The following is a 17107-nucleotide window of genomic DNA, read 5'->3' as shown; positions in this document are numbered from 1 at the left end:
TGTGTGTGTGTGTGTGTGTGTGTGTGTGTGTGTGTGTGTGAACTCTAATCAGCTGTAGAGATCTATATGTTTAATGTGAAAACAAGGCCATCTTGTGGTCAGAGAACTAGAATGCAGGCTTTTTGTTCAAAACGGGCCAATCCTGCCAACTTTGAAAGCCAATGTTAGCCAATTAGGATGGAATATGAAATATCGGACAGATCCGGCTTGAACAAATGACTATAGAGATAGTGTGTAACGATTTGCGGGATATTTGGACAGAATCTGGAGGAGTAATATCCAACAATGTGTTTTTCAAAAGTCGGCCTCCTGGTGGCGCTATAACAGGTCGTTCTGGAAATTCTGGGGCAGAGGTTCATCGTTGGCATGCAGGGAGTGTGTGTTCAAAATTTGGCATCGACCAGGTTAACAGTGCCGGAGATTAGCTGGTAACAGACGGACGGACACACACACACACACACACACACACACACACACACACACACACACACACACACACACACACACACACACACACACACGCAAAACATACTCTCAGGGACGGATTAACCCCCACGAGGGCCCCTGGGCCGGTAGTCTTTTGGGGGCCCCCATAGTGCGCACAACGGCCAATGAAGGGCCTCAAACTCAGTACCACGCGGTCCAGTTTCCCCGAAGGGTCCCTGAGAGCCAAGGGCCCCTGGGCCACGGCCCCACTGGCCATTTCTAATTTAGCCCTGCATACTCTCTCCCCAATGTCCCCATGCCTTCGGCCTGGTGGAGACAATGAATCGCAAGTAGGGTCTCCTGAGAGGGGCGGGGGCTCTCTCCTTTCTAAAATGCTGGGTGTTGTGCCACATGCTGTTTATCTTGACCTTGGGGGATTTTCTGCCACCTGTTGGTGAAGAACATTAAAGACATGCCAAATAATCAGTCTATTATAGCCAGTATGTATAAAGCATTAAAAGCATTAAAGGGTAGAATTAGGTGTAGCCTAGGCTAGGAAGTCGTTGAAGTTCGTATGAATTCAGAATTTAAATTCCACTAAAAATCTTCAGACTTGAATGTCTTCTGTGAAAGGGTAGTTGTTGGGGTTATTTAATATTAACCTGCATCATGTCTCTGCTCTGCCAAGTTTAATAGCCTATAAAAAAGAATTGTCTGGGCACCAATCATTAGCAGAAAAAGAGGTGTGTGACATGTGTCGGGAGTCAGGTCAGACAGTAGGCCTACCCTACGACTTTGATTGATTGATTGATTGATTTATTAACAGTTTGCAGAATTCCAGTACATTTCAAGTAGGCTACAACTCAATACAACAACTGTTAACTGTGAGTGGACGACACCATAAAGCATTACACTTGTTTACAATAGGGCCCACCATTTTCAATTCATCAAAACAATTAGAGACGTACGAATATACACAACTATATAGTCAAAACAGGAACTCATCATAGAGGTAAAAAGGGAAAAGAAACATACACAGTGATTGGCAAAAGGGGTGGGTGGACGAACAGTCGCCTGCATTACGCCTGCATTACGTTGTTAGCATGTCGGCAAGCGACACCGCGTCGTCTCCTCTGACGGTGCATTTGGCACCAGCTGTGATGATGCCGATGTTTCTCCGGAGTCCTCCAGGCATCATCATCCATCACCACCACACCCACCCAGACCCAGTGGTGCACAGCAGCAACAGCGGCATAGCAGCAGACAGACATCGGTGGCCACGATGTTGCTCCTCTTCGCCTTAGTTCTGGGTTTCACTGTCACAACAACACCCGTCGTCGATGCCATTCTTCCTGAAATAGTGCATTCGGACTTCACCGTGACTCTGGGTGAAGGCCATTATTCCTTAAACAATAACGTGTTTGTGGAAGTGGAGGACAGTCAGAAGAAACGGGAGGAGGAGGAGGAGGATACGGCGGTCCTCCAAGTAAGCCGCGCTATATATATCTATGTCTCAGCATCTCTGTGTTATCATCATTTTATAAGTGTGTGTTTTATTGCAAATAAGCCCCCAAGTCAATTACTGATCGCTACTATTTTAAATATTTTAAATCTTAACATATAACAATTGATTTCATCCCGCACATTCTAAAAATAGAAATAAGATGGGTCACGCATCTGCTGTGTCAGAGAACATGTGCATAGGTTATAGCCTTTCATATATAGCCTACTCTAAGGTTATAGCCTTTCATATATACTCTAAGGTTATAGCCTTTCATATATACTCTAAGGTTATATAGCCTACAACAGTAGGTTATAGCCTACAACAGTAGGTTATAGCCTACAACAGTAGTCTACAATGATCAGTGAATAATCCAAGTGTTCATTAGGCTTACAAAGTTTGAAAATTGAACCACAAGATTCGATTACAAGTTGGCTATAGCTATAGCCTATACACACTTAATTAACATGTAGGATAATTATGCAGAAATGTATGTTGATTGATTTTCCACATAACATGTTATTATTAGCATGAATCAATATGTCAATCATTTCTAGATGGACAATGAAAGTGTTGAATCAAAACCGCAGCCCAGTGACCCTCCATCAATGGACAATGAAAGTGTTGAATCAAAACCGCAGCCCAGTGACCCACCATCAATGGACAATGATGTCTCTGACCAAGTGACTGACAATCAAACTGTCCTTCCCTCAGAGACCGTGGATAAGGTAGGATCATCAATGCACCTACAGTGGCAGGTTACAGGTACCAGTGCCACTTACAATAGTACCAAAATATTATATACAGTATTTATTTAAAACAAAAATGAAGATAGCAAATCTAAAAGCTCACAACTAATCGCAATGCATTTTGAGCTTGATTGACTATTTCCAAATAGCTGATGCATATAGAGTTAAAGTGATTAAACTGATTGTGTTGCTATTAACCAATTTAGCTGGTACACCCTGGAAGTTGGAACACACACATAAATAACCACAAAAGCACAAACCAAAAAGCAGTTATTTGTTTTCTTGTGATATGACATTGTTCCCCTTCATTCAGGAGACAGACAACATTACTTCAGATGTTGAAGTAACAGAACCTCTCCTTACAACTAACAGCATCCCACCCAGTGGCAAGGACAATAATATCAATCATGTAAGTATAAGTGAACTGTACTGTATTGTTTGGCTCCTGAATTCCTGGATTTCATATTTTTAATGCATATTATCCGTTAAGGTGAAAACTCACCCAAACCATGCAGATGCATCAAGTCTGAATGAAGGAAAATGTCATGTCCAAAGTTTATTTTATTATTATTTTTTGAGCAAACAACGTTAATTAATTAAATAGCCATACTATATAACTTTAAAAGAATTAGCAAATGCTTTTAAAATAATTGTTTATGTCACTATTGTATTCTCTGGTTTCCTGTTTTTGTTTGTGCAAAATTAGTTATCTAATTTGGTGAAAATGACTAAAACCTCAGGGACTTGATAGTAACAAGGCATCCTGGCCATTAATAATGCATAGTAATGTTAGCATATCTGCTGATTAAGCAGGATGTCTGTAAAGTAGAAAATAGATTTTATACATGGATAACATATTGGAAGATTATATTTTTATATTATTTGTACCCCTTTTTTCTCCCAATTAATCGCTATGCCAATTAAGCCTTCCCACACATTTCTGTCTTGTCACTGCGATTGCACTCTATTGGCCCACCTGCCAGTGAGGAGCCCCCACCGTCAGGACTTATACAGTAGCGCCTCCGCCAGAATCCTCCCGCTCGGTACTCCCAGTCCCCACTGGCAGGCTCCGCCCCAGCCTGTAGAAGTTGCTTGCTCAGCAACAAGACCCTCTCTGCCCTTTCTCTTCGCAGATGAGTAAGCCTGGGACGAGGCTACTCTCTGCCTGACTTCCCTCCCCCAACTATGGCCAATAGAGCGTCGCAGTCCCGCCCCCTACCAGGGCCCAGGAAATGATTCTGTTCATTTTCCTCATAGACATTTCAGAAAGTATTTATTTAAAGACGTTTACGCCGCGGACAAAGCCAACTCTTGTCGTGACAAATCATGACAACAAACACAATTTTTCGGGCCAAACAAAGAATTAGAAAGTAGGAAAAAAACGGCAGGTTACAACACTTTTTTTGTTGTTTTTCTTCTATGTAATTATTTGTTTGGTCCAAAATATTGTGTGTGTTGTCATGATTTGTCACGACTCGAGTTGGCTTCGTACGACGCTTAAAAGGTCTTTAAATAAATACTTTTTGAAATGTCTATGCATTGGGATTAATTTCCTGGGCCTGGTGTCGTCATGAAAGGGGGCGGGACTGCGACGATCTATTGTGTTCGTACAGTATACAGTAGACACTTGGCTATCCATCGCGGTGGATTCAAAACCCTAGCCTATAGACTCTGCAGTGGTGGACAGGTACTTTCCCCCTGTGCCACCCGGAGTGCTCTGGAAGATATTTTATGCATACTAAAGTACTGATTAACGAAATGCATGGCTAATGAAGCACATGGCCAAAGGTGCAACATTTTAACATTGGTATAGGCTAAAGTACTTTCAGTACTATAGTACATTCAAGTCAAGAGGAAAACGTATTTCTATGAATAAATTAAACAGAAAAGAAAGAAAATAATTAAGCCACTGTGTGACTCCTGACTCCTGGCTTAAAGGTATATTCAGTGATTTGACTTAATTCAAATATCACTTATTTTTTCTTTTTTTCTGGATAATTCTCCCTACTATAGAGTGTGCTGACCATATAAGGAGTTCCTCCCTGTCCCCAGTGAGCCCCTGGGGTCAAAAAACCCTAGTTTCAGTTTGGGATTTGGGTGGCAAAGCCTTCATCCAATCAGGATGAGAGGGGCCTTCCTCCAATCATGATCGAGTGGGGGCGGGCCTTGGTGCACATGCTGTTGGCCTGTTGCACTTCCCCCCACTGTAGAGCGTGCATGTGCACATTTTGTTACCGGGGCGGACTGGGTGGTTTTCCAAATCACCCAAATCACTGAATGCTCCTTTAACTGCTTTTACTGTAAATGCTGGAATGGTTGTATATACATTCTCCAGAGACAGGGCAAAGTGCTTTGCGTGGCATTATTTTAGATATGTAGTTGGAGCACAAGCTGCAAATGTCTGTCTGTCCTACTTGCAGCTGAAAGGTAACTAACACCAAGGCAAAAAGAATACTAATGTGTTAGGTTTAGGATTAGAAGTAATTGTAGGGAACTCCCTACAGTATATGTGTACATTTACATATCATCTGTATGCGCCACATTCCCAATGCTCCTTACCTAATCATTTATCTTACAACTATGCTAATTGTAATGTGAAGTCTCATAGCAGCCCTGGGTATTTCTGTGTCTGCAATATTGTGGTCTGAATGCTGTTGTCCTTTTTGCCTCTAGGAGTGCATCATTGATGAGGACTGTGATAAGGGGAGGTACTGCCTCTTTGACACACACGGCTCTAAGTGTCTACGTTGCAAGGCTATAGATGTGGTAGGTGAAATTAACAACTTGAACCATAACATCCCAATCCTGGGGGGAATATTCACAGAAAATTGTTTTGACACATTGTGAGCTTGAAGATCGGCTATTTTCAAAGAAGAGATTTATTGTAGAGATTATACATTCACAAAAATAACCTAGTTTGAACTGTAAAGGCCTTTGCAGACAAAGCTTTTGCATTTTATTTACTGCGAAAAAATTGACTCTGTCTGCAAAGGCAGTAGGCTATATAGGGTTTCAGTTCATATACAGAAACACACACACACACACACACACACACACACACACACACACACACACACACACACACACACACACACACACACACACACACACACACACACACACACACACACACACACACACACACACACACACACACACTCATCTCATTGTATACTATATTTATCTGTTCTATATTTATATACTGTTATTTGTAAGATGTTATGACAGACATACTGTGTATTAGAATTGATTTATATTGTACTTAATAGTTTATTATTGATAGTTGAGTGCTGTGCTGTGACTGCATTGCAGCAGGCCTACACAGTGTAATTGGAGTGTCAGTGTTATCAATTCTGAAAGCTACAGCAGCTGCTCCGGGTTTTATTTTACAGGACAATGTGTGTCAAGGTTAAATATGACCTCTTCCTTTGTCCTTTGCTCTCAGTGATTACAATGACAGGCAATAACAATCACATGTGTGGAGACACACTCTCTTGTCTTATTTATGATTAAGCTACGGTAGAGTCATGCTAACCCCGAAGTGCCTGCTTTGGAGGAGGTAATGTTGGTGATGTAGAGCCTAGACTAGAGTAATGCTGGCAGTCTGTCAAAATCTGGTGTGTGTAGTGTGTACTGTGCTGTACAGGAAGTGACAGGAATATATTAAAGGTGGATATGATATATATTTGTTAAATAGCGCTATATTCGGATAGTAATCATTAATCAATCATTGCTATAGTATCCCTTTTTTTCAGTGTTTCCTGTCTTTACCCTTTACAGCTCTTAAACAGAATACAGGATATGTGAAATTGTGAAAGTGGCGACTAAAATAAATGATTTGTGTTTCAGCCCTGCACCAAGGATGAGGAGTGCTGTTCTGGACAGCTGTGTGTGTGGGGTCAATGCACTCAGAATGCCACAAAGGGTGAGGCTGGCAATATTTGCCAGTACCAGACTGATTGCAGTACAGACCTCTGTTGTGCGCTCCATAAAGGTATACTATTATGCTAATGCAGTAGCATCACACATCTACTAACGCACAGGTGTTGACAGTGTGTGTGTGTGTGTGTGTGTGTGTGTGCGCGTGTGTGTGTTTGCCTGTGCGTGTTCAGCGCTCCTCTTTCCAGTATGCTCAGCTAAGCCCATTGAACGTGAGCGGTGCTATGGTTCTCCTAACCACCTGATGGCGCTGCTGTCCTGGGACATGACAGGTGAGGGACCTAGGGAACACTGCCCATGTGCAGGGAATCTGGAGTGCCAGCCACTGGGGTGAGTACAGTGGCCTTTAAATAGGCCTATTGCACCCTGCTTCATATGCTATTCTTGTCAAACAATGGCATTGCCCTCGCTTACCCTCTGAAGTTAAAAGGCACTGGGTCTGTATTGAATACGTGTGCCTATTATTTAAAAAGCAATACGGCAGGCCTAATACTGTATGTTAATTTATGCTATTTGTGTTCGTAACCTTTTGTCCATATGCCACACACAAAGCTTTGCCACACAGTAATACTAAAAAGTGCATTATTCCCTCTTGACAGGCGAGGCTCCATGTGTCTCAAAGAGCAGAATGCAAGTGAAGAGGAGATGACTGATACACTGTATTCAGAGATAGACTACATAGTCTAGAAATGGGTCAATTCAGATTGCCTTAAAACTACCAGACAGCAGGGTCTCCATTAAACCCAATTGAAGAAGTACTGTACATTAGGGGTGTGCTGAAATATCGATATGGCGATATATATCGATACGTCCTCCCGCGATAAATAATTGATTATTAAAATATCGATATAAAATAAAATAAAAACCCTTTTTTTTTTGAAATTTGAAATGTTGTTCATAATGAAGTGATGAACAACATGTTTAGAAAAGGAGGAAATGACAGCTAAAATAAAGCAAATCCCACTCAGATTCCACAGCAACCAGAAGTACTGAATTACTGGATGGTGATTTGTCCAAAGTCTCCAAACAGCTTTTTTGGGAATACAAAATGCTGCATTTTTTTCAGTTCCAAATATTTTGTAGTTGCAGATATCGTGATATATCGTTGATGAAATGTCATACAATATATCGCAAATATCGAAATATATCGAATATTGTGATATTATCGTTATCGAGGGCCTAATATCGCGATATATATCGTATCGTGAGGAACCCATATCGTCCCACCCCTACTGTACATCCCATGTCCATGACACCCAAAGAGTTGCTCTATTGCCCATTGCTTAAGCCTTATAGCCAGTACTTTGTTGCAAAAAGTAGCGTTTCCAATTTGTTAACTTGATCCAATGTGGTGGAACTTACTAACCTGACTACTCTCTGCTGCCCCATCTGGCGGAGTCAGGTTAGGAACTTACACCATGGAACCTGAATTATTGAAGAAATGTGTTGAGAAGTGTATGTGCTCTTTGTCTTTGCTGAAATATTGAAATCCCTTGTGAGATTTAATAGATGTTCACAAACATGTAAGTAACATGACCGTGCAAGGACACTACTTCAGTCTTGCAGCAACAATGAAGCAGACAAATTAATGCCAATGTGTTTGTTAGCAATACTATATTTTCAGCTATGTTATATGCTCAGCATTACAACAACAAATCTCAGGCGCCACTTCAGAAAGTGCAAACTACTTAAAAATGTCAGGTAGAAATGGTTAAATATATCTCTTTTTAAAAGATTCAGCGATTTATACTACCAAAGCAAAGGTACCTTTTTGTCATTGTCAACAACTGTTTGAGCAAGTTTAACATGCAACACTCAATCATTTACATCTTTATTTATTTCATATACTCGTATAAAGAAGGTAGCATGTGGTATACTGTAACACACTGTCCCATGACAACTATAATGCCATGGAGAAGGACAGATATTGCAATAATCTTATCCTTAACATTAACCTCACCCATTTATTTGTTTTAAACATTGTGCTTGGCTTACTCATATTAAAGTTAAGGTACCGCTAATCCAAAAACATAATCAATATTAGTAAATTGTAACTACATTTCTTTATGTGCAAATGCTATTGAAACAATGGTTCAATATCACAGAATTCTGATGGTGCCTCAATTCGAGTGACATGTTGTCCTGTTTGGTCCTGAGTAATAAGACAGTGGTCACGACCGAGTTAAGTGTCCACACTTCACCCAAAAATAGGTTTTATACTTCACACAGCGGTATTCATTTAATGTAAATTTGAACTAACTGTTCTTCTGAGCCATCAGTTTGTGGTTCATGTGCACAGCAGTTGTTCATATCATGTAGCTACACTAGGCTATATCCTATCCTAGTATCTCTGACTGTCTCAATCAGACGTGAAAGATACAAGAGCAATGCAATACATTTTCTTTGCATCTATACTGGTGCTGGATGATAGAATTTGCATGCAACTATCATTATGTAACCTGAGTTGGTTCATCTTATGAAGGCCTGCAGCTTTGCACCTGTAGCTTGTACTACTTCTGCTTTGGAGGAAAATAAAATATTTTAAAGGTTTTACCAGGGTCAGTGGTTCTTTACACGTACATTCATCATTAGTAAATAGAAAGAGAATTCATTAAGTTGTCGTTTACATCAACAGGAAACTGCAGTTATGGAAAAAAGCATTTTAATTTGTTTCTAAAATCATCTTAAACTATGTTCACACAGGATTTCAATTTCAAAGGAATAAACATAAACAACCACAAAAGGAAAAAGAAAAAAAGTTTTTCCTTCATATATTGGCATTTCTACAGTGAATAGCTGGTGGCAGCATTAGAAGCCCAGAGGGGATCGGAGGACTGTTCTCCGGTGTGCAGAGCAGACGCCCTAACGTTTAGCACGTCCAAGGGCCTCTCTACACCCCTAACGTTTAGCACGTCCAAGGGCCTCTCTACACCCCTAACGTTTAGCACGTCTAAGGGCCTCTCTACACCCCTAACGTTTAGCACGTCCAAGGGCCTCTCTACACCCAACGTTTAGCACGTCCAAGGGCCTCTCTACACCCCTAACGTTTAGACCGTCCAAGGGCCTCTCTACACCCCTAACGTTTAGACGTCCAAGGGCCTCTCTACACCCCCAGGTGTCAGTCTATCAAGCAGCAGTAGGTAGAAGCGCCAAAACAGCCACACTTTGCCAAACAACCACTGAGGGCTCCCGCCCCTCAATCCAACACCACTCAGGCTTATTTTCTTTGTCGTATGGCCGTGTCCCTCAAGAAAAATTGCATATTTTTCCAGTTGAAAATGTGCCATTTTTGTCAAGGGACACGATAATGTGATGAATAAAACATCCAAGAAAATTACATTTCTAAATGAAGACCCAGAGACCCAATATATAATTAAGTCTGGAGCAAAATAATAATTTACAATAAACAAAAACGAAATATATTTTTTTAAACATAATCAACATGGTTTTGTTTTATTGTCCTTGATAGCAAAAGACCAACGGCCTATTTGTATGTACCAGAGAATCCTGTGTAAGGGAAGCAAGGCTCCTAAAGCATGATGGCAGCAGCAGTAAGACAACCCACGCTGTGGCTCTCTGGTAGAAAGGCAGAAACAGCCAAAAGCTAAAAGTTTTTTTTTAATCAATGATCTAATTTTGTATTATTAATAATCCCATTTGACTCACCAGAAGGATTGAGGACTGGAAAAAGAGCTGCAGATAATAGTATTAATTGTATTGTCCAAAAATGGGGGACAATGTATAGGATAAGGTCTCTGGTCTGATGATACAGGAATGAACATTATTGAATTTGGACAATGAATATGTTGATGAAACAGACAGATGCTTAACAGTGCCCAAAACAGTAAGAGATACCCAGTGACAGAGGTGGGGAAGTGCCATTTACATGAGGGGAGACAGATGACACAAAGAGACACTGACGGATGTCTTCCACTCCAGCTTCACAGTTCTAACATCCATGCATCCATCCCTGCAACACCACATCCAACTGATTTGTCTATACAGTATGTGATTAGTCTCGTATTCAATAGCCTTTGTACTTCCCTTTCAACTTTACAGTACAAGACACTATAGTGCACAATATCTGTGCCAATCTCTATCCCCATTGGAGCTCAGAGTGGAGGGCAAGAGAGCGCCAGCCGCACAGCACTGCGTTGACCTTCAAGTCAATATTAGAGCCCTGCGTTCACACAGGGTTCCCAAGGTCAGCCATGCTACATTGCAGCAGGCAGGTGATCTAATGTAACCAGGACCAGTGTGCTGTGCCTCAGTCCTGTCCCGGGTCCTTGGCAGGGCCTCCGTCCAGGTAGATCTTGAGGGCTTTCTCCTTGCGAGGAGAGTAGCTGACGCGGTGTCCGGTCTTAAGCAGGCGGCTGCTCTCCTTCTTCATCAGCTCATTGCGCTCATCGTCAGACAAGTCCATCAGTTCCTCAGTGTTATCCCTGTACATACATATAATACAATTACATACATACATACATACATACATACATACACACAACTGAGATTGTTTTGTGGAATATAAGTGGTATATAGTTGTATCAGTGGAGTCTACAATAAAAGAAACCTTGAAATACTAAAAAGCATCAATACAAAAGAAAACCCACATTTGGAAATTATCTCCAGCTTGTTGACATGTATTTTGTACAGGAAGCCAAACTATTAGCATTTCTAATCAGATTTATCACAATACTAATCACCATTCATGACTATGTCCATTAGCTCAAGTTTATTTGAGTGGGAACAGAAAAATGAACGCTCTGTTTGTCTCTCACCCCATTGTGATGTGATCAGTCACTGGTTGCCAACGTAAAGCCTTTTCTGGTAATAACCGACTTGTAACAACTTTCTAATAAAGATAGTTTTCAATCTCGTCTTGACCGTTGTCTGGACCTATCAGCCATTAGATAACAGATTGACAACTAGTGCATAGTGGGTGGAATTATGAGATGTATGGGGGTGGGTCATTCTGCTGGTGTTAATTGTGTTTCATGCATTCATTCCTAATTACCTAATAATTATTAACTAATTAACTCATTTTGACAGTCCTAGTATTTTGGTCTGCCGGTGGGGAAGAAAAAGACAGACCTGTTTCTGTAATTAGATACCATCAACCGACAGTGTAACGTAATGTGTCTAGCTCTATTCACCTGTAGAAGACCACAGCTCCATCGTCACAGATGTAAAGGGTCAACCGACAGTGTAACGTAATGTGTCTAGCTCTATTCACCTGTAGAAGACCACAGCTCCATCGTCACAGATGTAAAGGGTCAACAGACAGTGTAACGTAATGTGTCTAGCTCTATTCACCTGTAGAAGACCACAGCTCCATCGTCACAGATGTAAAGGGTCAACAGACAGTGTAACGTAATGTGTCTAGCTCTCTTCACCTGTAGAAGACCACAGCTCCATCGTCACAGATGTAAAGGGTCAACAGACAGTGTAACGTAATGTGTCTAGCTCTTTTCACCTGCAGTGTATAACCAACATTTGAAGTGAACAGAGCTCCTGACCTGTCTAGTTGAGTAAGTAGCATTATTCTGTATTTTAGCAAACTGCTGTTAGTGTTACTCTAAGTACTTTTGTATTAGTATTATATTATTAGCTTGTGTGGTAGTCAGTAGTTTATAGTTGTATTGTTTGTGTTCAAACAGTAGGCTAGTAGACTAGTTTAATTAGTTTCACCCTGTAATAGGCCACTTGATAAGTAGTATAGGCCACTTGATTTCCTTGTGAAGTGTGAAGTGAGTGGTTTAGCCAGCACAACTCAAGGGATAAGTAGCCAGGCTGGGAGTATTCTCTTCAGTGTATAACCAACATTTGAAGTGAACAGAGCTCCTGACCTGTCTAGTTGAGTAAGTAGCATTATTCTGTATTTTAGCAAACTGCTGTTAGTGTTACTCTAAGTACTTTTGTATTAGTATTATATTATTAGCTTGTGTGGTAGTCAGTAGTTTATAGTTGTATTGTTTGTGTTCAAACAGTAGGCTAGTAGACTAGTTTAATTAGTTTCACCCTGTAATAGGCCACTTGATAAGTAGTATAGGCCACTTGATTTCCTTGTGAAGTGTGAAGTGAGTGGTTTAGCCAGCACAACTCAAGGGATAAGTAGCCAGGCTGGGAGTATTCTCTTCAGTGTATAACCAACATTTGAAGTGAACAGAGCTCCTGACCTGTCTAGTTGAGTAAGTAGCATTATTCTGTATTTTAGCAAACTGCTGTTAGTGTTACTCTAAGTACTTTTGTATTAGTATTATATTATTAGCTTGTGTGGTAGTCAGTAGTTTATAGTTGTATTGTTTGTGTTCAAACAGTAGGCTAGTAGACTAGTTTAATTAGTTTCACCCTGTAATAGGCCACTTGATAAGTAGTATAGGCCACTTGATTTCCTTGTGAAGTGTGAAGTGAGTGGTTTAGCCAGCACAACTCAAGGGATAAGTAGCCAGGCTGGGAGTATTCTCTTCAGTGTATAACCAACATTTGAAGTGAACAGAGCTCCTGACCTGTCTAGTTGAGTAAGCTGATTGCCTCGTCACTCAAGGGTCCTTCTGGCCGATCCACACGGTCACGACTCTTTTCTGTTCTGGCCCCACAGTGGTGGAATGAACTCCCCACTGTTGTTAGGACAGCAGAGTCACTGCCCATATTTCGCCGCAGGTTGAAAACCCACCTCTTCAGGAAACACTACCCTTCCTCTCTGCCTGACCTACTTGTTGTTAACTAGTTGTACGAACGTTTGTTTTCTATTGTTGTATTGTTTATTGGATCTTGTTTAGTCGATACACTTAATTGTTTTAGCTCATGCTCATTTGATTTAGCTATTTTGTCTCATCCGGTTAAGGAAATAGGTAGCTGATATATTGCACTTTTACCTTAGCGCTAGGTATACTCTTGGTTGCTTGTTTTTGCAGAAAATGCACTAAAGACTTCTGGTGATTAGTAGTTTTTGTTCCCTACCTATGTTGAATACACTTATTGTAAGTCGCTTTGGATAAAAGCGTCTGCTAAATGACTGTAATGTAATGTAATGTAGAAGACCACAGCTCCATCGTCACAGATGTAAAGGGTCAACCGACAGTGTAACGTAATGTGTCTAGCTCTAATCACCTGTAGAAGACCACAGCTCCATCGTCACAGATGTAAAGGGTCAACCGACAGTGTAACGTAATGTGTCTAGCTCTATTCACCTGTAGAAGACCACAGCTCCATCGTCACAGATGTAAAGGGTCAACAGACAGTGTAACGTAATGTGTCTAGCTCTATTCACCTGTAGAAGACCACAGCTCCATCGTCACAGATGTAAAGGGTCAACAGACAGTGTAACGTAATGTGTCTAGCTCTATTCACCTGTAGAAGACCACAGCTCCATCGTCACAGATGTAAAGGGTCAACAGACAGTGTAACGTAATGTGTCTAGCTCTACTAACCTGTAGAAGACCACAGCTCCATCGTCACAGATGTAAAGGGTCAACCGACAGTGTAACGTAATGTGTCTAGCTCTAATCACCTGTAGAAGACCACAGCTCCATCGTCACAGATGTAAAGGGTCAACAGACAGTGTAACGTAATGTGTCTAGCTCTATTCACCTGTAGAAGACCACAGCTCCATCGTCACAGATGTAAAGCGGCCACACGTTAAGTGTCGACACCTTAGGGTTCCAGTCCAACTCCTGATGGATCTCCAACACAGATATATCACAAGGAAAGGTTCCTCTCCCCTGCAGGCAGAAATATGCTTAGTCAATACTTTAATGTGTTTAGCAGGTAGTTTAGAAATATATGGTTAGATTCATGTACTGTGCAACAGAAGGTAAGCTTACATACCTTTGCAAACTCCAGGTTTTCAAGAGGAATCCGACTTATTTCACTGAGCTGCAGAAGAGTGTCAAGAATTAATCGTAAATGGACTTCATATCAATCGAATTGATTAGAAATTAATACAATCATTGCTGCCATCATGACAATGAGTTTAGACGAAGAGCCATCTAAGTCCATAATAATTATTCTTGATGTATAAATTATGGATAAGGGGTCAGAATAAACTATGGACATAACTCCAACTCGTCTCAATATTAGTCTAAATAGGTTCCCAAAATTACCCACTTATGCTCTATTTCAAAGTGAGATTGTGAGATCTGCTAGTTTCACCATTTATTTTGTATTCTTTACATTTATAGATCTTTATCTTTAAAAAAAAAAGGATTGAATTTGTTTTTACTTTTGAGATATTGTGAAATATTTTTTACAAAAAGTAGGGAAAAGTGGATAATTTACTCCTCACCCATAAAAATGGGTCTGTGACCCAGAAATGGGCCTCGAGTCTCCACTGTGGGAAGCACTGGTCTAATGAGTGGAATCAAAGTGTCAGCTGTATTCTCAAGTGATGCATAAAACAGCCATGTTGCTGCTGTGATACTATGCTGTGTTGCTGTGGGATACTTCTATACTTCAGTGTTGCTGTGTGATACTTCTATACTTCAATGTTGCTGTGAGATACTTCTATACTTCAATGTTGCTGTGTGATACTTCTATACTTCAATGTTGCTGTGAGATACTTCTATACTTCAATGTTGCTGTGTGATACTATGCTGCGTTGCTGTGTGATACTTCTATACTTCAATGTTGCTGTGGGATACTTCTATACTTCAATGTTGCTGTGGGATACTTCTATACTTCAATGTTGCTGTGAGATACTTCTATACTTCAATGTTGCTGTGATACTTCTATACTTCAATGTTGCTGTGTGATACTTCTATACTTCAATGTTGCTGTGAGATACTTCTATACTTCAATGTTGCTGTGTGATACTTCTATACTTCAATGTTGCTGTGAGATACTTCTATACTTCAATGTTGCTGTGATACTTCTATACTTCAATGTTGCTGTGTGATACTTCTATACTTCAATGTTGCTGTGAGATACTTCTATACTTCAATGTTGCTGTGTGATACTTCTATACTTCAATGTTGCTGTGAGATACTTCTATACTTCAATGTTGCTGTGTGATACTTCTATACTTCAATGTTGCTGTGAGATACTTCTATACTTCAATGTTGCTGTGGGATACTTCAATGTTGCTGTGTGATACTTCTATACTTCAATGTTGCTGTGTGATACTTCTATACTTCAATGTTGCTGTGTGATACTTCTATACTTCAATGTTGCTGTGAGATACTTCTATACTTCAATGTTGCTGTGGGATACTTCTATACTTCAATGTTGCTGTGAGATACTTCTATACTTCAATGTTGCTGTGGGATACTTCTATACTTCAATGTTGCTGTGAGATACTTCTATACTTCAATGTTGCTGTGTGATACTTCTATACTTCAATGTTGCTGTGAGATACTTCTATACTTCAATGTTGCTGTGTGATACTTCTATACTTCAATGTTGCTGTGGGATACTTCAATGTTGCTGTGTGATACTTCTATACTTCAATGTTGCTGTGGGATACTTCTATACTTCAATGTTGCTGTGTGATACTTCTATACTTCAATGTTGCTGTGTGATACTTCAATGTTGCTGTGTGATACTTCTATACTTCAATGTTGCTGTGTGATACTTCTATACTTCAATGTTGCTGTGGGATACTTCAATGTTGCTGTGTGATACTTCTATACTTCAATGTTGCTGTGTGATACTTCTATACTTCAATGTTGCTGTGGGATACTTCTATACTTCAATGTTGCTGTGTGATACTTCTATACTTCAATGTTGCTGTGTGATACTTCAATGTTGCTGTGTGATACTTCTATACTTCAATGTTGCTGTGTGATACTTCAATGTTGCTGTGTGATACTTCTATACTTCAATGTTGCTGTGTGATACTTCAATGTTGCTGTGTGATACTTCTATACTTCAATGTTGCTGTGTGATACTTCAATGTTGCTGTGTGATACTTCTATACTTCAATGTTGCTGTGGGATACTTCAATGTTGCTGTGTGATACTTCTATACTTCAATGTTGCTGTGGGATACTTCTATACTTCAATGTTGCTGTGTGATACTTCTATACTTCAATGTTGCTGTGGGATACTTCTATACTTCAATGTTGCTGTGTGATACTTCTATACTTCAATGTTGCTGTGGGATACTTCAATGTTGCTGTGTGATACTTCTATACTTCAATGTTGCTGTGGGATACTTCTATACTTCAATGTTGCTGTGTGATACTTCTATACTTCAATGTTGCTGTGGGATACTTCTATACTTCAATGTTGCTGTGTGATACTTCTATACTTCAATGTTGCTGTGAGATACTTCTATACTTCAATGTTGCTGTGTGATACTTCTATACTTCAATGTTGCTGTGAGATACTTCTATACTTCAATGTTGCTGTGGGATACTTCAATGTTGCTGTGTGATACTTCTATACTTCAATGTTGCTGTGTGATACTTCTATACTTCAATGTTGCTGTGGGATACTTCTATACTTCAATGTTGCTGTGTGATACTTCTATACTTCAATGTTGCTGTGAGATACTTCTA

General features: G+C 40.3%; 2 protein-coding genes across 3 annotated transcripts in view; one reads left to right on the top strand and one right to left on the bottom strand.

Moving 5' to 3' along the window:
• Positions 1 to 1708: 1708 nt before the first annotated feature.
• dkk3a (dickkopf WNT signaling pathway inhibitor 3a) lies at positions 1709 to 7320 on the top strand (the record flags this gene model as incomplete). Its single annotated transcript, XM_079496398.1, has 6 exons — positions 1709 to 1912; positions 2990 to 3085; positions 5350 to 5442; positions 6526 to 6670; positions 6789 to 6945; positions 7215 to 7320. The coding sequence occupies 6 exons, from the start codon at positions 1709 to 1711 to the stop codon at positions 7300 to 7302; spliced, it is 783 nt and encodes a 260-aa protein (XP_079352524.1). The 3' UTR covers positions 7303 to 7320.
• Positions 7321 to 9260: 1940 nt separating this feature from the next.
• The window catches only part of usp47 (ubiquitin specific peptidase 47), a 50201-nt gene continuing 42354 nt past the window's right edge, over positions 9261 to 17107 (bottom strand). For both annotated transcript variants that reach the window (XM_079497989.1, XM_079497990.1), the window contains 3 exons: positions 14440 to 14487; positions 14203 to 14333; positions 9261 to 11057 (listed from right to left, as the gene is read on the bottom strand). In XM_079497989.1, coding sequence (XP_079354115.1) covers positions 10883 to 11057; positions 14203 to 14333; positions 14440 to 14487 — 354 coding nt within the window. In that variant the 3' untranslated portion in view covers positions 9261 to 10882. The remainder of the gene's footprint in view (positions 11058 to 14202; positions 14334 to 14439; positions 14488 to 17107) is intronic.

Source organism: Electrona antarctica (assembly GCF_951216825.1).
Source record: "Electrona antarctica genome assembly, chromosome: 3".
Lineage (NCBI taxonomy): Eukaryota > Metazoa > Chordata > Actinopteri > Myctophiformes > Myctophidae > Electrona > Electrona antarctica.
Note: the sequence above shows the minus strand (reverse complement) of the source record. Positions and strands in the feature narration are given on the sequence as shown.